Consider the following 24,836-nt stretch of genomic DNA (forward strand, 5'->3'; position numbering starts at 1 on the left):
GGGGCTAGGTGCTAATACGTTTTATTATTGGTTGAGAAGCACTAAGGGGCGATAATACTTCATGGGGGCCACAAAAGGGCACAATTACTGAGTAGCGACCATTAAGACAGGCACAATTAATAATATTCGGTTAGTATTACTGAATGGGGGCCACTAAGGGGCACTATTTCTGAATAGGGGCTATTCAGTGGGCACCATTACTAAGTGGGCAGTACTAAGGGACAGAATTACTGTGTGGAGGACACCAATTAATACCAACACTGTGGGGGGACCATTATTACTGTGTATGGGGGGGCTATTACTGCGGTGAGACTTAATGGAGAATGGTTACTATTTGGGGACATCATTACTGTTTGTGGGGAACTAACGGGGGCAGGCACCATTATTGTGTGGAAGGCACAGAGGGGGCACCATTACAGTGTGGGGATACTATTGCTGTGTGGGACGAACACAAAGGGAACACTATTGTTGTGGGGGACACCTACTATGGGGAGTCAGTAGAGTAATACTGAGGAGTCCGTATTACTGTGGGGGGCACAATCAGTGGGTGGGGATGTCGCCATGTTGTCTGGGCCAGATGGAGAAGAAAAGAGAAAGTGAATTACTCCAATCAAAAGACGTCACCTTTGAGTCCCTGGATGTATTCACTTAAATGGTCTGCAGCGTGATAATACTCTGAAGAGTCCAATTGTATATCTGGTATGTGACCACTGTATGGTGATATTGGTAATATTGGTCTTTGTGGTGGTAAAATGTGGTCCCATTGTGTAGGTATAATTAGAGTCTTAAATAGTGGTATTATTTGGCAACTATATGACTGTATATATTTTATGATACAGTGGTGTTATTCAGTAACAGTGTGGTGTGGTAGCTATATGTAGCAATGGAGTGGAGGTATCATTTGCTATGTAAGTGACTATTATTGAGAGGTAAACTAATATATATATACATATATATACACACACACACACACACACACATATATATTAGTATATACACATATATTAGTGTTTATGACTGTGCAAATTACTTGGGGGCAGGGCTTATTAATTTATAGATACAGGTTCCAGGCACCACAATGCTGATTTTTATTATAAACGTATATCTAGGGACAGCGTACTGTTGAGACGAACTAGATAAACCTATCATGAGATCGAAAAGTTGTCTTATAGCTATACGGTCTTCAATAAATATTGTTTTTGGGAGGGGGGGGGGCGACAACAAAAAAACGTTGCCTTGGGGCTTGTGCCCATGATCTTTCTACACTCTAGCAGCTCCTTTAGTCTAATGCAAGAAACCCTAAAGACTTTGGCTAACATTAAGTACTATTTTACTGTGTCAATGTAACAACCACCAAAAAAAACTACATCCATGAACAAAAGTAGTGTTTTCCTGTACACAATGCATGCACATAATTAAAGACTCCAGCTGTACAATAAGTACTATTTTACTGCATATAGTGCAAGAACCTCACAACTATGACTTTTTAATCTTTACTATATGTGACTCCGACAACTACGTCGATCCAATAAGCTTTACTTACTGTGTGGAATGAAAGAATAAACTTTTTACTGCATATTATACAGGAACCCCTAAGTCTACATCTGTACAATAAGTACTAAGTAGCTGCATGTAATGCAAGTATCCCTTGAGACTACAAACCACAAATTGCTCGTTAGTGGGATAGAACAACCTTCTTCAGCAGTGGAGAAAAACCAGGCTGCACTACCAAGCTGCTTAGACAACTATTTATTGGACCACCAAGTATAGAATAGGGCACAAGGTGGTAGACCTTGACGACATAGAGGGTGTAATGAATAATATAAAAGTATGTCAACAAAAGGCAAAAACGGCTAGAAACTTTAGTTAATCTAAAATAACACATCAGGGAGGTGAATGAAGAACAACTCTCTAATAGACATTAGAATTACTCTCTTTATAAAGTCGATAATATGTTGTTCAATAAGCAGATTCCAGATTGAAAAACAAACAGTACGGCTAAAACGATAGTCTTGAAATAATTATAAAAGCCCTTAGACAAATAGTAAATATAATAAAACCTGCAAACATAAGCACATTAATAAAAAAATTAAATATATAAAATAAATTATATATATACATATATATATAAAAAAAAAGTAGCAACCCAAACCAACAAGTTACATGAAATGTCTGAGCGTGCCTTAAAAAATATGAGCATATGTGCTTAGTTGGTTTACACTTGCTCAAGAACAAAACCCCAGTGTGTTTGGATTGGGCCACAGAGTAGAGATGAGGGAATCTGAAAGTCTGCTATGCCAGCATTTTGCAATGTGTGTGAACCCATGCCCCTGCAGCGCCACCACAGGGTAAATGGAGCATTACATTGTGGCCATTAAACGTGCTGCCCATAAAACTCATAGACCTGCCGAGTCCTCCAGAGCGGGAGACGTTTTATGTAGTCGCTCTGTGCTCTAGTAAATGGACGAAGGTCCGGAATGAGAATTCACCAATAGGGAATTTGAAAATCGGTTTTCTAAAACAAAGACAAAAAAAACTGCAGGCCACAGCCATATTCCACCCCACAATCAATATTTATGTTGCTTGTCTGGAAAGGGAAGGAAGGAAGGAATTCTTTACAATATGGAAGCCATTTTCCATGGGAAAAATCAATCCCATCCTTGTAAATATTGATTCTTTGCATTATCCCACATTTAAAATTGTGAATTGCGCTGTAATTTTACGTGTCACTTGGCAAAGACACACGGACAATGAATGTCACTAAGACTAATCTGCGCCTTTTAATAGAATTACCACATATTTAAATTGTAGCTAAACATTCGACAAATTTCTGACATGTCATAGTAACAGGTCATAAGTTTGTATTGGTGGGATTCCGAGCACTGAGACCCCCACCAAATCGCTAGAACGAAGCAGCTGAAGCGTTCGTGTGAACGCTCAGCCGCTTCGTGTCTGTTCGGCTTCTTCCGGAAAAAGGAAGGCCGGACTTGAGGAAGAAGCAGGTAAGTTAACTTTTAATACTATTAACTCCAGCGGTAGTCGCAGTCCTTGGTGCTGAAAGAGTTACTGCCGATCAGTTAACTCTTTCAGCACCCTGGACAGTGACTATCCCCTGACGTCGCCTAGCAACGCTCCCATAATTACGGGTGCACACACACGTAGCCACCCGTAATTACGGGAGCCCCATAGACTTCTATGGGCCTGGCCGTGCCGTTATTACGACCTGAAATAGGACATGTTCTATATTTTTCAATGGATCCCGTGGCCAATAGAAGTCTATGGGCCCGTAATTACAGGCGTTTTTACGTTCGTGTGCATGAGGCCTTACTGTGCTGGGGGCTGCCATGTTTTATTTCATCTGTGTATGTGTCTCTTAACGAAACATACACAGATGGAATACGGCAGCACAGTGCATTAGACACAATGAACGGCTCCCATCCATTGCCTCTGCCATCTGGCTCTGTACTGCGCAAGCGCAGTTCAGAGCGACCCAGAGTAGAAGCTGGTTTGTAGGGGTAAAGCCGGCACCATTATGAAGACTGGCCACACTCCAGGTAAGGTGTGTGTCTCTGTCTGTCCCTCTTTCTCTCTCACAGCCACCCTCCTGAACCCCCGCACACCTGCTGTAACTGCGTGTCTGTGTGTGCGCACGCAGCAGAGCTGTGTGGGTGTAGTGTGCGCAGAAGAGCTGATCCTTCATAGCCTCTTATCAGCTGTTTTGAAGAATCAGCGACGAGAGCGCAGACACACACACACACACAAATCCCCCCAAACATGCAACTGCGCCACACATAACCCCACCCCAGTTCTTTTTTAACGTAACAAGTTATTTAAAAAGCTGTGTAAAAAACTAATGGCTCGCTTTCCTATTGATATAAATGGAAAACTTAAAATCAAGCGTTTGACAATTTTTTCACGTGTTTTTTTACGCATTGTGTGCGCGTTTTTTGGCACATAATTAAGACTCCCATTGACTATGGGAAGATTTGGAGTGTTTTATGTGCAAAGGAATTGACTCGACACTTATTTACACAACGCGTTTTTTTTAAAACACGTATGTAAAAAAAGTGCAGTGTACGTACTAACAGCGCACTTGACCAATTATGTAAATGAAAAGCATAATCAAGAGTTTCTTAGCACGGAAAATGCGCAAAAAAAACCGCATCAAATACATGCAGTGTCAACCTGTCAATTGAAAAGTCTACTTCACTTTCATCATTCTTAGGGCGGATTTATACGAGCGTGTGCGTTTTGCGCAGTGTTTTGCGCGCGCAAAAGGCACTTAACAGCTCCGTGTGTCATCATATAGGATGTGCGGCTGCGTTTTTTTCGCGCAGCCGCCATCATTATGACACTGTTTGGATGTTTGTAAACAGAAAAGCACGTGGTGCTTTTCTGTTTCCAAACATACTTTTGACTGCTGTTGCGTGAATCACGCGCTTCCCACGGAAGTGCTTCCGTGTGGTGCGTGTGATTTTCACGCACCCATTGACTTCAATGGGTGCGTGATGCGCGAAAAAAGCAGAAATATAGGACCGGTCGTGAGTTTTTCGCAGTGGACTCACGCTGCGCAAAAATCACTGAGTCTGCACGGCCCCATAGAGTAGCATAGGTCCGTGCGACACGTTGCACGGACGTATTACACGTTCGTGTAAATCCACCTTTAGGGTATGTGCAAATACAAAATCAAAAACGTCTCAAAATACGGAGCTGTTTTAGCAACTCCACGTCAGAACAGAACGCCGGCGATCTGCTTCCGATTTTTCGACCGTTTACGGCCTGAAAAACGGCCGAAAATAAGCCGTGTGAACATACCCTTAGGGCATGTGCACACGTAGTGTTTTCAGCCGTTTTTCGGGCCATAAACGTCCGTGAAAAATCAGAAGCAGAACGCCTACCAACATCTGCCGATTTACTTCAATAGGAAATACAGCGTTCTGATCCTACGGGGCATTTTTTTACACCTAATTTTCAAAATACGGCACGTAAAAAGGACGCCCACGAAAAAATAAGTGCATGTCACTTCTTGGGATATTTTTGTAGCAGTTTTTCATTGACTCTAGAAAAACAGCTCCAAAGACGGCCGCAAAAAACGCAGCGAAAAAACGCGAGTTTGATTAAAAAAACAGCTGAAAATCAGGAGTGGTTTCCCCTTGAAAACAGCTCCGTATTTTCAGACTTTTTTTTAGTAAGGGTATGTGCACACGGTGAGAGGCTTTTACGGCTGAAATGACAGACTGTTTTCAGGAGAAAACAGCTGCCTCGTTTCAGACGTAATTGCTCCTCCTCGCATTTTGCGAGGCTTCTCTGACAGCCGTAAATTTTGAGCTGTGCTTCATTGAGTTCAATGAAGAACGGCTCAAATTACTTCTGAAAGAAGTGTCCTGCACTTCTTTTGACGAGGCTGTATTTTTACGCGTCGTCGTTTGACAGCTGTCCAACGACGACGCGTAAATGACAGGTTGTCTGCACAGTACGTCGGCAAACCCATTCATATGAATGGGCAGATGTTTGCCGAAGTATTGGAGCCCTATTTTCAGACGTAAAACGAGGCATAATACGCCTCGTTTACGTCTGAAAATAGGTCGTGTGAACCCAGCCTAAGCGTGTGAACATACCCTTAGCCTTTTGGTGTGTCCTATAGCTTCTGCCAGCTGCCGTTTGTACAATTACTTCCAAAATGGGAGCAGACAATGCTTAGCAATTTGAAGACACTTCTTCCTGGCTTGTAGCCAAAAAAAGGGAGGGGGTGAGATATTCCCTCCCCCCCCCCCCACACACATTTACAGCAGCTGTGAGTCAGGTTGCTTTGCCTTATTCACCTTGCTGTAATACTGGGAAGTGCTCCCTCTGTTGGCCAACATACGAAAACATGTCAAATTATTATTTAATTTTTAATACATCCCACCATGTGGAAGGAAAAAAAACAGCCAAAAATGTAAAAAATATAATAGAAATAAGTAACTTAAGAAAAAAAAAAAAAAAAGTTTCATACGCGACACATTCCCTTTAAGGAACTGGTTAAGACGTTTCCAACATTTACCTGGTTTTTGGCTTGCTGCATCTTATCTCTGTGTTGATGTGCTTCTCTGTTTGATGAAAGAGCTGGATCAGCATGAATGGAGCCAACTGGTGTGGGCTAAAGTCAATGAAACAAGGTTCACAAAACAAAGAGAATGTGAATAATTCAGACTAGCTAAAGACCTACTGGACGAAAAATTATTTTGCTCAAACCAATATGGGATCTGTTATGTTTGAGTGTTATGGGTGAATAAGAGGAACATTTGGGCTAACGTTCTAAGTAAAAGGTTATTACAAACTTTAATTTAAAAAAATTCCAACAGTGTTCTGGCATTCTGCTTTTCATTAACCCTATTATGACCAGGGCTGTTTTGGCCTTTCATGCTCAGAGCAAAATTTTGCCTTTTGAAATTCAGCATCCTAAAACATAAATTGTTTATTAATTATTTTTTTTGTCTACCCCAACATTTATTATTTCAAATTGAAGCAGACATTAATCTTGTAGGTCTTAGAGAAAAATGTTCAGAAAATGGAAAAATACTGGTTTTCCTAATTTTTTCATTAAATGTCAAAATTTATTTTCAGACTCTCCCGCATATTGATGCCAAATGTATACATTGTGTAACTTAAAACGTTGCTATAGCACCTAGAACAAAACCCCTATTTTAGTCTTCAATGTATCTCCCTCCTTTAGCATTAGACACCGCCTTGGTACATCCAGGCACAGAAATGTTTTTATTAAAGGCGCAAAAGTAGATCGGGCCAGGGTAGAACAGACAAATTGGTAGCAGGGGGTAATAACTATGTTTAGGTTATTGTACAGTCCGTGTGACCGGAAAATATTAATGCCTGAGCAACTTAAGCCAATGCATAACACATTAGTCTCCTGGAGAACGCCTAAAATTGGTAAGTATGGGCTCGGACAGATCCGCAATTTTTTTGGTGTATTTTTTTCTTTTACTGTATTATTTTTGTGCTATAAGGACACATGTACACATATACAGATCACTGATAACCGTGATCTAATGGTAACAGTCCATTAGATCACAGTCACCAAGTAATCTGTATACAGAGACATGTGGAGCGCAGAGTACACACAGGCAGCGTCTTCTCTGAATGCCTTCAAACGTTCTCCGCACATGGGGTTCCCCTGCAATAGCCCGAATGCAGAGGCAGCTTAATAGGAGTGCTGTGTGCAGGGTTTTTAAGTGACAAGGAACGGATTATTTCAGTTGTCTGCCACAGTACAGGATTGGGCTCGGTGTGTCCACCCCATCCTGTCGATGGCACTGCGCGCAGAAGCGCTGTGCCATCAAAGTCAGCACATAAATTACAGAGCTTCTGGCACAGGGACCAGTCTATTAGCCCAATTTATGTAGTGAGGGAGGGAAAGGGTAAACTGCTCAGCGGATATATTCAAATCGATAATGCAAATTTCAAATATCAGGAAAAATAAATTCTCTTTGGGAAAATCTGCCCCCAGAAGAAAGGACATGGTCCGCAAGAAGCCATTTCAAGGATACTCTAACAAGGAAGCTCTTACTTCAGTTTTAAGACATGACAGGGGTTTTCGTTTTCCAGAGAAACCCATCTATGGACAGATCTTTCGTTTGGACCTCATTAGTAGAGTGCAGGGTTCTAGGCGAGAAATAATTTAACCGGCCTCATTGGCATGCTGATCCTTTCTAGGTGTAACTATCAGAAAGCAAGGGCGACTTCAGGAAATAGTCATGGAATTACCATATTCTTTCTATGGAGTATTGCCTGAAGTTGTTCGACCTACTGGTTTACCATGAGAAGAATTAGTGTTCCACAGAGGCTATTCCCTTACCAATGTACTAATACCTCAACCCTCTAGTCAAAATAATGTGTTATGTTTTAAAGGAAAACTGGATTTGCCCATTGCAATTATTGAGTCCAACAGACTCCCTAAAAAATAATCTATAAGAAAAAAATAAAAACGAAAACCTTGTGGAAAGATTTTAAATGAGCTCACAAAAGAGATACCAACCAAGAACAGTAGTCTTATTATGTCACCAGTATATTTGTGCGAGTCCTGATCGGTTCAGTGTCCAGTATAAAGTCTTCTGGATTTCAATAGAGCACAACCTATATGTACAGTACTGCAAATGTCGTCAACATGTACATCGGTAAGATTTATCAAGACTAGACAAGATTCTGAATATCCATCGGGATTCTCTCCTAAAGGTGGAATGAATTCAGGACTTACCAGTTGCTTACCAATCCAGTCATACTCATAGTCAAACATGTATCCCTTTCGATCAAACAAGTCTGTAAATAATTTCCGTAAGTAGTCATAGTCCGGTTTCTCAAAAAAATCTAGCCGTCTTACATAGCGCAAGTATGTAGCCATCTCTTCTGCAAATAAGGGAAAAATACACTTTAAATGGAATTCATAAAAAGCATATATGTAAGTAAGGATCCAATACCTTATTTTGAAAAATAAATAAAAAAGTAAAAGATTTTTTTTTACATTTTTCTGCCTCTTGATGGGATGAGAGAAAGCGGGAGCTCAATTTTTGAATGACTAAAACCAGGCAGGAGCCTTTTAGGATGAAATCTCCCAGAATTCACGGATGATTTAGAGAAGTCTTTATACCATAGAGCAGAGGTCACAAATCTTTCTAGCTCAGGAGTCACTTTCAAGTATGACAAGTGGTGGCCTAGAGGCCCTTTTACACGGGCCAACGATCGGGCAAAGTAGTATTCATATGAACACTCCTACCTGTGCATTGCCCTGTATCAGCCAATGAATGGAGAAACTCATTCATCGCCGGATCGCATAATTTCTGCAGACAAAAAAAATTATCGCTAGTTGGAAGCACATCTTCCTGTGTAAACAAAGATGTGCTGCCGACATGATGCACATGCATGGGGACAAGCGACCGTAGTAACGATCATTCGTCCCTGTACTAAACGATCATGGTTCAGCTTAAAAGGGAGCAACGACCGCCAATCGACAAGCTGTATTGCCGATTGGCACGCATTTTAAAAGTGGTGAACAAGGAAGATTATCTGCCCGTGTAAAACCACTTTTAGAGTCAGAGGACTCGAAGGTCACTTTCACACTTGTGTACAATTGGGCAGTATTGTGCAACAGTTTTTGTAAGCCAAAACCAGGTGTAGGACCTACACAGAGAACACTATAAGAGGATTTGTATCTCTTCCATGTTTTGGATCCACTCCTGGCTTTAAATGCACAAAACAAAGAAAAAAGCCCAGTAGGCGGTGGGTAGAACTAGAAGTACACCAACATATTGCCTACGGCAAGAAAAATACCCTAATTCCGCACTAGCGATCAATAGAGCCAGTATGGATCTATAGAGTGAATTTTTTATGCAACTTTAATATATTTAGTGACCTAATACTTATTATAAAATCTATAAGGGTTCTGCAATATAAAATTTAACCCTGTAGTGTCTTGCGTTCTCTGCACTACAGTTTTTAGATATTGTACAGTAGCTCAGTGCTTGATAAAAGTATAGTTTAGTACAGTCAGAGGGGTGCGTGGGCAGCACGCTACACTCTATGGCAGTACACAACCACTTATTAGTGATTAAAAACACTAAGTCAGTGCTTCAGCTGATTTGTTTCGCTATAGACACGCTGTTCTTAGAGGTAAATAGGGCATCGTATTCTGAACTGGGAGAGGGGAGTAAGGGCCCACCTACATGGCCCGACGAGTGTCGTTTAAACAAGCTCCGATCAAAGACACAGCTCGTTGATCGGCACTCGTTTGCTCCTGTCACACGGAGCTATGGATGGGGACCGCTAGTCCCCATACATTTCTATCATGTCGGCAGCGCATCTCCCTGTTTACACAGGGAGATGCGCTGCAGACAACGATAATATTTTATGCTGCCTAAACTATACAATCAGCCGATGAATGAGCATTTGCTTGTTTACACAGGGCAATTATCGGGAACGAGTGTTTAGTGAACGCACGTTTGCCTGATAATTGGCAGGTGTAAAAGGGTCCTAAGCCGGTGCCAGACACCTCTGGCAAGGGTTTATCTCCCCTGAGAACAAAACAATCAGGCATGTTGAAATCCAACTACCTGCTCCTTCTCTCCCCAGATATCTGCCGTCGGGAAGAGGTGGCATATTAGTCAGCCGATCCTGCCAAAATCGTATGGCCACCCTAATGCAATGCATTTACTCAGGGTTATATGTGAATTTCATATATACGTGTAAACCTACATATTAAATAAATCGCTTTAATATTAAACTACGGTCATCAACAAAGAAGCTAATGCAGAAGTGACAACTAATAGTAGCAGATTTGGTAGTTGCCACTGCAAAAACGACTGCCACGACGGAATAGAAAAATACCAATAATCGCCCACGATCAGGTAGGAGGGGGTTTTGTATAGTTATTACGGTATCTGACAGACAGCCTGATTGTCTGGTGACTATAAAGGTCCAATGACACCAGCCGATTTTGGCCGTTGCAGCGAGCGCCGATCAACGAGACAGCTTGTTGATCGGCGTTTGTCTGCTCCTGTTACAAGGAGCTATGTATGGGGACAAGAGGTCGTTACTCCGATCGCTCGTCTCCATACATTATTATGAGGAACATGAGGGAGATGTGCTGCCAAAAACGATAAGGATTTACTTTTTTAAAACGATACAATCAGCAGATACAATCTGCTGATCGCTGCCCTGTTTACACAGGGCAATTATCGGCAATAAGTGTTATATGAACGATCATTTTCCCGATAATTGCCCAGTGTAAAACCCTTTTAAGGTTCCTTTTACACCGGCCAATTTGGGCCATAAAAACAAGTGACAATCAATGAGACAGTTCGTTGATCGGCACTTTGCTCCTTTCAGAAGGAGTTATGATCAGTAATGTATGGGGATGAACGATTGTTACTACGATCGCTCCTCCCCATGCATTTCCTTCATATGCAGCCGACAACAATAACATTTAAACGATACAATCCGATGAACAAGCGTTCGCTCGTTCATCAGCTCGTTCCCGATAATCTGTTTAAACAGGGCAAGGAACGAGCTTTTATATGAATGCTAGTTTGCCCGACAAACGGCCCATGAAAAAAGGGCCTTACCTCTACTTTTTTAATGATCTCATAAGTCTAACTCATATTTGTTCTTTGTACCGGATCGGTCAGCACAGGAAATGTTAAGCTGTCAGGCCCCCCAAGAAAATCAGTAGAATTGTTTTATTTTCGTTAAAGGATATAAATCCCACTATAGCCATGTAGGTAGTTACAGTAAGCTATATGAATTACAAAAAATATTTTCCCCTTCTTGATTTTGTTTTTGAGTGACTTTTTTTAGCCGACCTGCAATAAAAACACCTCAGTATGTTAACGGTCAGTAGCTACCGGTCTTCTGGTATTTGTCCATACCAGCTTGAACCTAAAGGTTTGCACAAACAAAAAAAAAAAAAAAAAAAAAAAGCATAGGAATCTAAAAGGTATTTTGAAGTAACACCTAAAATCACTTTCAGGCAGCAACGAATGAAATCTTAACAAAAGTATAAAAAGAAAGACTTCTAGGTCATTCCCTACTACTGGGAACCACTTCTTATTTTAGCTTTAAAAAAAAAAAAAAAAAAGAATCCAATGCAAAAACTGCACCAAAAGCGCATCCGGTGAACAATACCAGGGACGATCGATCAGCCGCATTCTGGCCGATCAAAATCTTATGTGTATATCTTTACACATGGAGCATTAACAAGTAGCTTTCCAAGACTCACAGCAGTACCCAAGTAATACAACACAATAGCAAACAAATGTTTTAGAATACATGAACAGTCTTCTGGATGGCAGAAATACACATACACGGCAAAGCATTGGCAAATTTACTATCATTTAGTCTGCAATTGAGAACACAATAAAAGCAGACTATAAAACGCCTTCATTGCAGATATCCGCAAACTTGATAAAATCTTCTGCCTGCTCTCAGAAGCTGCAATTTACATACAGATGAATAAGGCATCGAAATAAAAACAAAACCAGCATTTCAATGAGGCTGTAGTGGTTATTCAGAAGGCATTGTTCATTCATCAGTCCGCTCTACATAGAAAGACAATAGGCAGCAGTAAGATACCTGGGAAGTTCTCGCAGAGTACTTCAATTGGAGTCGCTCGTTTTGTGTCTCCAATTTTTTGATACCTTTCTTTTAATGTGTCAGCCTACAATAAAGAAAAGACTTCGCATTAATATAGGACTACAATAACACAGCAGGTTCACACTTTGTAAGTAAACTATCCAAAAAATAATAGAATGGCTCAAATGAACAGGTTACGGTGGTATTAGGCTATGTTCACATCTGCGTTGGAGGCTCTGTTCGGCGCATCGGACGCAGATTCCATCAAATTAAACGGGAAATCTATCTCTGCATGTCAAATCAAAACGACAGACACCTTGGATGTACTTTATTTAAAGTCAATGGGGTCAGTCGCAAGCCATGACGCATAGGTGAACAGAGCCTTACCTGTAATAATGTGGCCGCCTAACCGTCCTTTATCCAAATGATATTTCTAGTCATAAAAATATAAAATTATTAAAATCTGGACACGCTTTTCCATACCATGATGAAAATGGGCATCAGTCATTAGATTCCAGGATGCCCTAATAGAATTCAGCAAGCAAATCCACTAAACCGTACTTAAAGAGCCAATCAATTACCTATAATATAGTGTGTGCCACCACATTTGACCATGGGATGTGTTTGGTATTGCAGCTCATCCCTAGTCCAAATCAATAGAACGGAGCTGCAATACCAGACACAGCCCATGGACAAGAGTGGAGCTGTTCCTGGAAAACCCTTTAAAAGAGCCTAGGTGGCAAGGAAGCACTTACACAAAAGTCTTCTCAGCACTTTTGCCCTGGTGAAAGAGTCTTAATAAGAAGTGGGTTTATTAGAACACAGTCTCCGAACATGAAGCGTGTTTGTTTTTAGTGGTAAAAGCATGACACCTCTTGCCACGTACCTGCCAGCTTACCTCTTCCATTTGTAAATGTCGCTATAAATGGGTTTCCAGTTTACACAGGCCATTATTTTATTAGTAGGTTTAAAATGCAAATACAGATATTTCGGAACAATTTGATAAATCTTTAGCGAAACATTTTACCATAAGGCCTTGTTTACAGAGGGCAATTTTAACGTGTCTGTATTTTAACCAAAACAAGGCATGTATATAAATTAAGATTAGTAAAAGTCTTTCCTTAGGCCATGTTCTCAGGTTGTGGATTCGGTCAGGATTTAGACATGGATTCCGCACCTAAATCCAGACCGAATCCGCAAGCATTCCGCCCTCAACGCATGTGAATGGAGCGTTATAGGCCCCATTCACATGCACCGGAAAAAATCTGCGCGGAATAATGACCGCTGCGCAGATTTTTATAATCTGCAGCATGTTCATTATTGCCGATCATTCCGCGCTGAAAAGCCGCAGACTAGCTGCATTAAAACTTCAAAAGGAGCTTATCCGCATGCCACGCCACAGCAAAAATCAAGAGTTTCAGCTGCGGATTATCTTCCAAATTCACAGCGCATTTGCCTAGTTTCAGCCCCATATTGAACTGTGCTTTACCTTAAGTCCTTGCCAAGGTAGGCTTCCTCGGAGAAAATACATAAACATATGCCCTAATGCTTCTAAGTCATCTCTTCTACTTTGCTCTAAAAACAAAGAAAAAGTAAGTTACTCAAAAAAATGGACATCCCAACATAACTGATGACAACTAAACAATCACAGCAGGTATAAAATCATAAGTCCGAGAAGAAAACGTAGAAATGATAATGAATTGAACACATTCCAAGGGTGACGGTCTGTAAGTCATGGGAAGTCACATTTCAATAGTGTGGTGGGGGATTTACATGGAGCAATAACCTGCAGAACGAGCATTCTTACAAACTCTCTTTCCACTGATTATTGTCCCATGTAAACATGGCAGCGATCAGCCGACACACAAGCAAATGCTAGTTCGCTGGCTGATCCCATCTTATACAGTGAAGGAAATAAGTATTTGATTCCTTGCTGATTTTGTAAGTTCGCCCACTGTCAAAGACATGAACAGTCTAGAATTTTTAGGCTAGGTTAATTTTACCAGTGAGAGATAGATTATATAAAAAAAAAAACAGAAAATCACATTGTCAAAATGATATATATTTATTTGCATTGTGCACAGAGAAATAAGTATTTGATCCCCTACCACCCATTAAGAGTTCAGCCTCCTCCAGACCAGTTACACGCACCAAATCAACTTGGTGCCTGCATTAAAGACAGCTCTTACATGGTCACCAGTATAAAAGACTCCTGTCCACAGACTCAATTAATCAGTCTGACTCTAACCTCTACAACATGGGCAAGACCAAAGAGCTTTCTAAGGATGTCAGGGACAAGATCATAGACCTGCACAAGGCTGGAATGGGCTACAAAACCATAAGGCCTTATTCACACGACAGTGAAAAACGGCCATGTGATGGCCGTCCTTTTAACGGCTTTCACATGGCCGTTTTCAGAACAATGATATTCTATGGGTGCATTCACACGGCCGTTTTTTTAACGGCCCGTGAATAATGGCCGTCAAAAAATAGGACATGTCCTATTTTTGGCCGTTTTAACGGCCTGACGGCCCCCATAGAAGTCAATGGATCCGTTTTTAACGGCTGTCAATACATGTAACAACCGTTAAAAACGGATCTGTTACATGGGGACTGGCAAGGGAACTACTAGTTCCCTTGCTGGCTATCGTTGGCATACTCACGTTTGCGGCGCTTCTTCACGTGTGGTCACTCGTCTTCATGGGTTTGAAGGCGCCTCGATGACGTCATCGCCCCGTCGCGCTGCCTTGCCAGATCCCGTGCAGACGAGTGACCACAAGTGAAGAAGAGGAGAGACGGCGCTGCTCTCGTGAGTATGTGGCACAATCTACAGGGAGGCTGGTGTGGCATCTACAGGCAGGCTGGTGTGGCATGTACAGGGAGGCTGGTGTGGCATCTACAGGGAGGCTGGTGTGGCATCTACAGGGAGGCAGGTGTGGCATCATCTACAGGGAGGCAGGTGTGGCATCATCTACAGGGAGGCAGGTGTGGCATCATCTACAGGGAGGCGTGTGGCATATACAAGAAGGCTGGTGTGGCATCATGTACAGGGAGGCTGGTGTGGCATCATGTACAGGGAGGCTGGTGTGGCATCATGTACAGGGAGGCTGGTGTGGCATCATGTACAGGGAGGCTGGTGTGGCATCATCTACAGGGAGGCTGGTGTGGCATCATCTACAGGGAGGCTGGTGTGGCATCATCTACAGGGAGGCTGGCGTGGCATCATCTACAGGGAGGCTGGTGTGGCATCATCTACAGGGAGGCTGGTGTGGCATCATCTACAGGGAGGCTGGTGTGGCATCATCTACAGGGAGGCTGGTGTGGCATCATCTACAGGGAGGCTGGTGTGGCATCATCTACAGGGAGGCTGGTGTGGCATCATCTACAGGGAGGCAGGTGTGGCATCATCTACAGGGAGGCAGCTGTGGCATCATCTACAGGGAGGCAGGTGTGGCATCATCTACAGGGAGGCAGGTGTGGCATCATCTACAGGGAGGCGTGTGGCATCATCTACAGGGAGGCGTGTGGCATATACAAGAAGGCTGTGTGGCATCATATACAGGGAGGTGTGTGGCATCATATACAGGGAGGTGTGTGGCATCATATACAGGGAGGTGTGTGGCATCATATACAGGAGGCGTGTGGCATCATCTACAGGGAGGCTGTAAATATTGTCTAGGTGAACATGTGACCTTCCTTTGGTTGTTTTCAGGGGGCTGGGACAAAAAAAGCCTGACCAATGAAATTCATCAGTTTTTTTAACAGCCATGAAAAACTGATGCAAAATGGATGTCAAACGGCCATTAAAAACGGACAGATGGACTTGAAACGGATGAAAATTTAGAGACACACTGATGCAAAATGGCCATGAAAAACTGACAGTTGATCAGTTTTAAATGGACATTTTTTTTCACTGTCGTGTGAATAAGGCCTTAGTAAGACGCTGGGTGAGAAGTAGACAACTGTTGGTGCAATAGTAAGAAAATGGAAGACATACAAAATGACTGTCAATCGACATCGATCTGGGGCTCCATGCAAAATATCACCTCGTGGGGTATCCTTGATCCTGAGGAAGGTGAGAGCTCAGCCGAAAACTACACGGGGGAAACTTGTTAATGATCTCAAGGCAGCTGGGACCACAGTCACCAAGAAAACCATTGGTAACACATTACGCCGTAATGGATTAAAATCCTGCAGTGCCCGCAAGGTCCCCCTGCTCAAGAAGGCACATGTACAATGTACAGGCCCATCTGAAGTTTGCAAATGAACATCTGGATGATTCTGAGAGTGATTGGGAGAAGGTGCTGTGGTCAGATGAGACTAAAATTTAGCTCTTTGGCATTAACTCAACTCGCCGTGTTTGGAGGAAGAGAAATGCTGCCTATGACCCAAAGAACACCGTCCCCACTGTCAAGCATGGAAGTGGAAACATTATGTTTTGGGGGTGTTTCTCTGCTAAGGGCACAGGACTACTTCACCGCATCAATGGGAGAATGGATGGAGCCATGTACCGTCAAATCCTGAGTGACAACCTCCTTCCCTCCACCAGGACATTAAAAATGGCTCGCGGCTGGGTCTTCCAGCACGACAATGACCCGAAACATACAGCCAAGGCAACAAAGGAGTGGCTCAAAAAGAAGCACATTAAGGTCATGGAGTGGCCTAGCCAGTCTCCAGACCTTAATCCCATCGAAAACTTATGGAGGGAGCTGAAGATCCGAGTTGCCAAGCGACAGCCTCGAAATCTTAATGATTTACAGATGATCTGCAAAGAGGAGTGGGCCAAAATTCCATCTAACATGTGTGCAAACCTCATCATCAACTACAAAAAACGTCTGACTGCTGTGCTTGCCAACAAGGGTTTTGCCACCAAGTATTAAGTCTTGTTTGCTAAAGGGATCAAATACTTATTTCTCTGTGCACAATGCAAATAAATATATATAATTTTGACTATGTGATTTTCTGTTTTTTTTTTAGATAATCTATCTCTCACTGGTAAAATTAACCTAGCCTAAAAATTCTAGACTGTTCATGTCTTTGACAGTGGGCAAACTTACAAAATCAGCAAGGGGTCAAATACTTATTTCCTTCAGTGTATGCAGCCTGTAAAATCATCGTTGTTGACAACACATCTCCCCGTGTAAACAAGGCATGTGATGCCGACAATGACGCAGACTGATGGGGACCCAATGGTCATCTTAATGATCATTCGTCCCCAATACAGTAAAAGCATCGGCCTGTGAAAAAGTGCACAGCTCACTCCCTCTGGGCAGAAATATGCCCGTGTAAACCAGCCAGTACCACTTATCTTGGGAAGACAAAAGGATTGGACAGGTAAAAACCCAGCCTGTTGGATCCTTGTTTTGTGGAGGGACTGTCTGGGGGTCCCATAGACATTAGTTAGCATCAGCTAACAGGAATCTAATGACCATTGGCACTTGAAGTCCACTCGTGTAAAGATTCAGGTGTTTCTCCCATGAACCCCAACATCCCACTCCCCTTCATGTCATACTCACAGGGGTCCAGGAAGCTGAGATATGAGGAGTAGTTTGGTGGTGTCCTCAGATTGTAGAGCTGCTTTTGCTATACATCGGCCTGCAGAACTGACATGGAGGGAAAACCAAAGTCACCGGAGATGTCATTGGGTAAATGACAACAGTGACTCTGCAGGGTTAATGAAAACTTTAGCAGGAGACACAAAGTCCCCTAATAAATAATATAAAGGACCCATTGCACCGGGTCCCAGCGGCCATATTCCTCTTACAGGTGGCTGGAAGGTGTATAAGCTGTGCGTATAAATACACAGCACAAGATCGTGGAGATCTGGTGGCAGTCGCAGACGCCGTTACATAATGAGGGCACTGCCGAGCAAATACCTTCTCTTTTTTACGCCACATTTCTCCCTCCATGTAGCAGCTATCCAGTGTGAGGATCCTGCATAAAAGCACCCCAGATCTCAGCTTCCTGGACCCGTCTGTACGGCATGGGGAGATGGAATGAACAGCGGCTACTAACCTTATTAATAACGACACAATATTTCAGCTCTAAATGTAGTATTAAAGGGGCATTGATGGCGATCAATATTGATCGGGGGAGGGGGGTTACAATCTCCATCGATCAGATACTGGTGGCATAGGTCTTAAATATCACTCATCGGAATACCCCCTTAATAAACGCTAAGGCCTAGTGGAGTGGCAAGGACAGAATTCAGATTATCCGCCAACATGCTGACATATCTGAAAGCTAAAGAACTGGGCAGACCACATTTAAACGTTTCCCACACAACAAATATATTCTCTAGAACTCTATATCCAGTGAGCAAGTCCACTTACAATATAATTGGCACGGACGCTTTGCATTCTTTAGTGGGTGACAATACAATAGCATTTCTGTGCAAATGGCACAGAAATTTCAAGTATTGACGCTCCTAAACAGGCGGAGAGAAATGCCTTGGGCTATTTTTATCACACTGCTCTTGGCCATCTTATCGACTGAAACACGAGATGCTGTTTTCATGATACTGTAATGTTTCTCAGCCACCTGAAATCATCCTACATACACTATACACACTCAATTCCCCCAAATTAATAACTATTCAATCCTCTACCAGCAGGTGGCAGCAATAAGCTACTAAGAGGTTCAAGTATTCACTGAAAGGCGGAAGAAGTTCTGCATTTTCTTTACCCCCTATTTCGGCAACTTTACTTGCGCTATAACTGTAGAGTGACCGGACGCAGGATGGAGGCTGCAGCGGAGTATTTCCAACCATGTCAAGCAATCCATTAATGAATCTGAAAATTCTGAACAGATGCAATGATAGAAACAGGAAAGTGGAAAGACCGGACAGATCAATTCCATTTTCCTTGCTTTCAAACTGTAGGTCTACTTAAGCGGCACAGTTTTATTTTTATGTCTAGCCCTGAGATTCTTGAATTCAATTTCTATATTGACTTCAGGTCTAGGGTACTAGGATTACTGCCAACTATAGAAGATGGCACTGCCTTATATGCCAGGCGCCGAGTCGCACAGAAAATGGCATATTCAATAAATATGAACAGCACACATTTGTTCATGTTCACTGTTCTACAGCATACATGTAGTTTTAGTTTTATCTTTAGGTGGCAGATTACAATACATTCACTATAGATCATACATATTCTTTGTATTCTCAAAGAGAAAATGGGGACTTCTGACCAGTGCGACATACCTAGCCGAATAGACATGAAGCAGCTGAGCGCACACACGACCGCTTCAGCTGCTTCATTCTAGCGATTGGTGGGGGTCTCCGTGCTCGGACCCCCACCAATCCAAGCTTCTGACATGTCACTATGACATGTCAGAAGTTTGTTGAACGTTTAGCTACACTTTAAGGGTCACTGGCGGTGGTGTCAGCGGTGCAACGGAACCGGCGTTTCCGGTTATTCCTTGGTTTTGCTCCAGTGACGAAGCAGAACAATGGAATGGCAAGCGCAGGTGTGAACCGGCAAAACCGTAAATCATAAAATCACCATGTCAGTCATACCGGTTTATATATTTAATTTTCTTTTTCTTATACAATGAAAACACATTCAACAGCGCTATACAGAATTGTCATCACTCACATTAGACGCCATGCTAGTTTCCCACTTCAATTAGGAAAATAGTGGGGGGGGGGGTCTCAAGGAACAGATCATTATCACCTGGAAAAATTATAGTTTTTTTTACCCTGAGCGATCACTACACTTCTTATGAAACCAGACTCTCCTTTTTACAAACCAGTTGCGGTCATGCCCATAATAAAACTACAAGCCAGATAGATGGCCTTGGTTAGTCGGGGCATAAAGCAGACCCAGGGGTTATTTCTGTAGCATGTACCATTCAGATGTAAAGGGCAGTCACAGAAATTTCTGCAACAAATTTGCAGCATGTGAATAAAGCCTTAAAGATTAGTGCTTTTGGAATAACTTTTATTATGTGCGGAAAACTCGAAAACCTCCTCCCGCTATGGATCCGGACCCTAGTTCAGAAATACAGACCTCCGGACCTCATGCTCGACGTCAACAAATCACAGATCCAGAGGTCAGAATCTTCAGACCAGGGCTAATATCCAAGGTGGGAGACAGGGTCTTCAGTCCTGGAGGCACACGCTTCACTAATAGATTTCCATTGTCTCATTGAAAAGGATACCCTTTAACCCTTTATGTTTTTGCAAGTTTTTCACTTTACTCTATAACAAAGGAAGTGGTGTGATCTAAAAGTCCGGCTTGACATAGCAATGCATTGTGAATTCTAAATTACCATAATTAGATTAGAAAGAAAATTATAAGCAATAGCCATAAAATATATGAGCATGACAGGAGGAATACGTTCACTGACCGCAAGAAAATAACGTTTAACTCAACGGTCGTTGCATAACTGACCATTCACCGCCAGGCCATGGAACGAAGTTGCGAGCATCCTGCTGACACCTTTCAGACACCACTTCTTTTGAGGTTATTGGAAGGACATCTCCACTCCATGCTTAAAAGAATAGATGATCAGTTTCTGATCATGAGAACGGGGGCCCCGAACCCAAAGATCCTCCTTTGAACGGAACGGTGGTCAAGCATGAGCACTGCCACTCCATTCAAAGCCTATGGGAATGATGGAAACAGTGGAGTACTGAAAGTAGTGAAAGCCATAGCTCAAGTGATAAAACTACTTTGCTGCTCCCCCTTCCACAGTGAACAGTGCAAATAACACAACGGGCTTCAATATAATGTAATGCAGACATCTTTTCAAAAAACAAAACGGGATAACCTGTAGGAAGTTAGAGAGTCTACAGAGAGAAACTCGCAAAGACGTGTGAAGAAGTAGCCGGTGAGCCAATAACATCACTGCTTTCAAGGCGATGTCAACATTAGACAACTTTCAACAAATACCCTTTATGCGACATGCATGTAATGGATGGGGGGGGGTCCCTCTGGAGGCCCCAGCTCTCCAAGGAGCGTTCTATAGAGCACCTAAGCGGTGGCAGTTTGAGACTTTGCCAGCAATCTTCTAAAATGTCAGATGTGAGAATATCATTCTGACTGCATTTGGCTTCTAAAGTTTAACAGTTGATCAGCCAGCCAGCGATCCTGTACTGTGCAGCCTGTAGCAGACGGAACACTGACATGGCCCACCAAGGGTACATTCCCATATATCGGTCATGTCCAGCCACTTCTTTTTTTGACCTGAGCTGGATACCAATATAAAAAACGGTGCATTTTGTGCACCTGTCCGGTATTCAGCTTGGTGAAATACCAGGTTTCACAACGGATGGCACCAAACACAAAACCTATAGGAAACTAAGGGATCAGTCTTGCCATCATTTTTCTTCTGCCGTTTTTGTACTATGGAGGGAAGTGTGCCTGGAGGGCCGGACATATGTGAATGGGCCCTTACTGTGTATATCCTTTATTGTACAGCACAGATAACCATCAATGGTCACATTCGCTCCATTAGGTGTAATGAACTGGAGTAGCAACACTGGGTACTTAAAACATCAGAATGAATGGTTCTCTCTTGCGCCAACATTTAAGGCTCGTGACCTACCTTTTCCTAAATGCGTGTTTATACTCATGTATCTAGCTGTTCCTGTAAGGCTCTTGTGTTCTCTGTAGGGTATGTGCTTCTTTGTTTCTGGGTCTATGTATTCTTTTGCCAAGCCAAAATCTATTATATGAATTATTTGCTGGTTCTTGTTTCCTGGACGACCTATCAAAAAATTTTCAGGCTTTACATCTCTATATATCAAGTTCTTCGAGTGAACATATTCCATGCGGGAAATCTGTAAGAAAAAAAATGTATACATTAAAAATTAAGAAAACAAACAGCAAATCAGTAAAATGATTATTTAACACGAAAGCATGTTCACACAGCTCACAACATTGTTAAAGGAGGTACTCGACAACCACAGTCCATATGCACCGATACGGCACATAGATGTCATTGATGACAGTGGTCTCTCGATCAGCCACATCGGAGAAGTGGCAGCACAGGGCTCCCGCTCTAGACCAGGACATCGGTACCCATTGACTACACTGGCGCAGTGCAATACTACATTTTCTCTGCAGAACACATCAGCGGATGGACATTTGAGATATTTTCTATTAAATTAATAAACATAACTATTACAAGACCGTTATATCGCATTGCATTTGGCAATATGCTGCTCGGTTCCGGCTTCAACGCGTTTTTGGAGCTTGCAAGCAGATTTCTTTGTAGTGTCAATGGAAAAATCGGCTCCAAAAAGTGACTCAATAAGTGACATGCTACTTCTTTTTATGGGGCTTTTTTTGACTCCTCAGCATGAAAAATACCCCTCATATAAACTAGACCGTGTATTTCCGATTGAAATCAATGGAAAACGGTTTGCTGGCGTATATTTTTAAGTGTATTTTGGAGCATAATACAAGCGTTTTACACTCCAAAATACGCCTAAAAATCAAATATGGGTAAATTCACACATGTCTAAATGGAACTTGCAGAAATCCATGCACCTAATGCGGAAACAACCCAATTCTGATAAATGGAACGGATTTTCACAGAAATTTCTGCAACAAAATCCTCCACGTGTGAATATACCCTAAATCTACATTTCAAACACTGTGCACAGTTGTACTGTAAAAGGTTCACCATCTATGATATCAGACATGGCATTAAAACAACTGATCAGCCGTGAACACAACTAGACAAGATGACAAATTAGATTTTAAAAAAAAGTGAGGAGAACACAGATCCACGTTACTTACCAGCTGTATGGCTATCATAAGAACGGTTTTCAGGGAGAACGTTCTGTCACACAAGTCGAATAAGTCTTCCAAACTTGGCCCCAGTAGTTCTAGCACCATGGCGTTGTATTTACCGCAAGGACCGAAGTAATAAACCTGAGGTACACCATCTAATGGAAGAGAAACGAGAAAGATTACAAAGTATGCCTGAGAATCATAATGGAACATCTGCTAAAATTAAGACATTAATAACTTATTATATGTAAGTAGTAGACCTATCGGATGCCAAAATTGTTATCGGCAAACCGGCACGATTTTTTTCCCCCCATTGCAATAGATATTGCTGCAATCGAAGACTAAAGCAGGGAAGGCACAAGGCCGATCAACTAAACGACAGAGTATTTATGAGTTTCTGTCACTTATTCTCCATAGGCAAATTATACGACGGTTATAAATGGGCTGTCGGCTCCAAGGCCAAATAAAAGGAATTTGCAGACAAAGAAATTGCGTAAGCCGGTGCACCTCCAAAGCAAAGCTACATGTCAAATGAGTTTCAGCAAATAAATGTTATTCGTTCTATAACGAAAAGTTACAGGATTTCAGAAAATATTTTCTCTATCAATTCCTCCGTTTTCAATAGGAAGCCATTGGCCACATTACCCCGGACCTGATGACGCCTCGTCAGGGAGTGTCATTGCAGTGGTTTTTATTTCGGCACCGCCATTCACTGTGTACTAGAAGCCCATGTGTATACATTGATAGACTGCAGCGAAGAGATGGATAAAAGAATACCCCTACAATAGAGCTGTGAGAGGTCAGAGGTAGAGAGGAATACATCAGCCTCATTATATACAAATAGGACAATAGACATGTTTGGGGAGCAGAAAGAAACATTGTAGCAAACTATTGTAATAAAAAACACCTTCACAAGTATCTGGTCGTTAAACATTTTGTTTTTTTATTATTTCTGAAGTAGAATTTAGTTAAATAATAAAAGGTTATATTTTAATAGTGATAGGTAGCACGGGGGCACTATTTGTTGCCCTATGGCAATTTGTGAGAAATTGTAATGCGCTATGAACCTGTGCCCCCATCACATGACCAGGACAGATTTGTATCCGCTGGAAGTAAACAATGTAAGTTTCTATAAGCAGAGATCTTTATAAATGTGAGCAAGCAAAATAAAGCATAACTTTTCATTATTCAAAAAAAAATAACCTGTACTTGCTGAAATTGTAATACACCTTTAAGATTAGAGGCACTGGAGCGGGCACAAAGAACACAAACCAAATCAATACTGGAAACGTAACGCAAACAGGGTGGTTCCTTCCAATAAACATTTCCCGCTCTACCACACAAGTGCAGATGACCGTTCTAGATGAACCACGGAAGCCGGTTCCTAATATATTTCATTCACTTCTGGTAACAGAACATGTATAGCAATGTCACATCAGACACACGGCTGAGGTAAAAATCACAGTTTGCTGAAATTGTTCAGATTCCATTTCAGTTTGCACAAAACCAACACAGGCTTAGCCATGTTTTCATGAATCCAGTTTAATATAGTGGATTAAGCAGGATTACGCATATGGAGAATGGACAAAAAAGGATTTATCTATGACATATTTTCAAATAACAGCCTGAAGAATTACAATCCAATAGAAGCGTATCTGTACAGGACAAGCTTCTTATAAACATACAATGCCAGTCGTCAAGCAAACACATTCTGTAGAACTCAGGCTCCGTTCACACGTTGCAGTCAATGTGCTTTTCTTGCCGTGATTCTCACAAAAGCGCAGCAAAACCACACCGCAAATGGACTGCAACGTGTGAACACACCCTAAGACTTCATTTACACGTGCAGCCTAGAGAGATGGTCGTGGGTTGGTCTAAGCTACGCACCCACGTGGGTTTTTAAAAGAATCTGTGGCAGAAATCATACAATTCTGACCATGTAAACATGGCTACACAGCAACTTTGGCAGCG

At 42.1% G+C, this 24,836-nt stretch overlaps 1 protein-coding gene across 5 annotated transcripts in view; it reads right to left on the reverse strand.

The window, feature by feature from the left end:
- The window catches only part of CSNK1G3 (casein kinase 1 gamma 3), a 143,373-nt gene that overhangs the window by 20,698 nt on the left and 97,839 nt on the right, over window positions 1-24,836 (reverse strand). For all 5 annotated transcript variants that reach the window (XM_075836127.1, XM_075836137.1, XM_075836119.1 and 2 more), the window contains exons 5-10: window positions 22,872-23,020; window positions 21,673-21,907; window positions 13,607-13,692; window positions 12,118-12,202; window positions 8,252-8,400; window positions 6,044-6,139 (exon numbers count right to left, since the gene is read on the reverse strand). In XM_075836127.1, coding sequence (XP_075692242.1) covers window positions 6,044-6,139; window positions 8,252-8,400; window positions 12,118-12,202; window positions 13,607-13,692; window positions 21,673-21,907; window positions 22,872-23,020 — 800 coding nt within the window. The remainder of the gene's footprint in view (window positions 1-6,043; window positions 6,140-8,251; window positions 8,401-12,117; window positions 12,203-13,606; window positions 13,693-21,672; window positions 21,908-22,871; window positions 23,021-24,836) is intronic.

Source organism: Rhinoderma darwinii, chromosome 1, assembly GCF_050947455.1.
Source record: "Rhinoderma darwinii isolate aRhiDar2 chromosome 1, aRhiDar2.hap1, whole genome shotgun sequence".
NCBI lineage: Eukaryota > Metazoa > Chordata > Amphibia > Anura > Rhinodermatidae > Rhinoderma > Rhinoderma darwinii.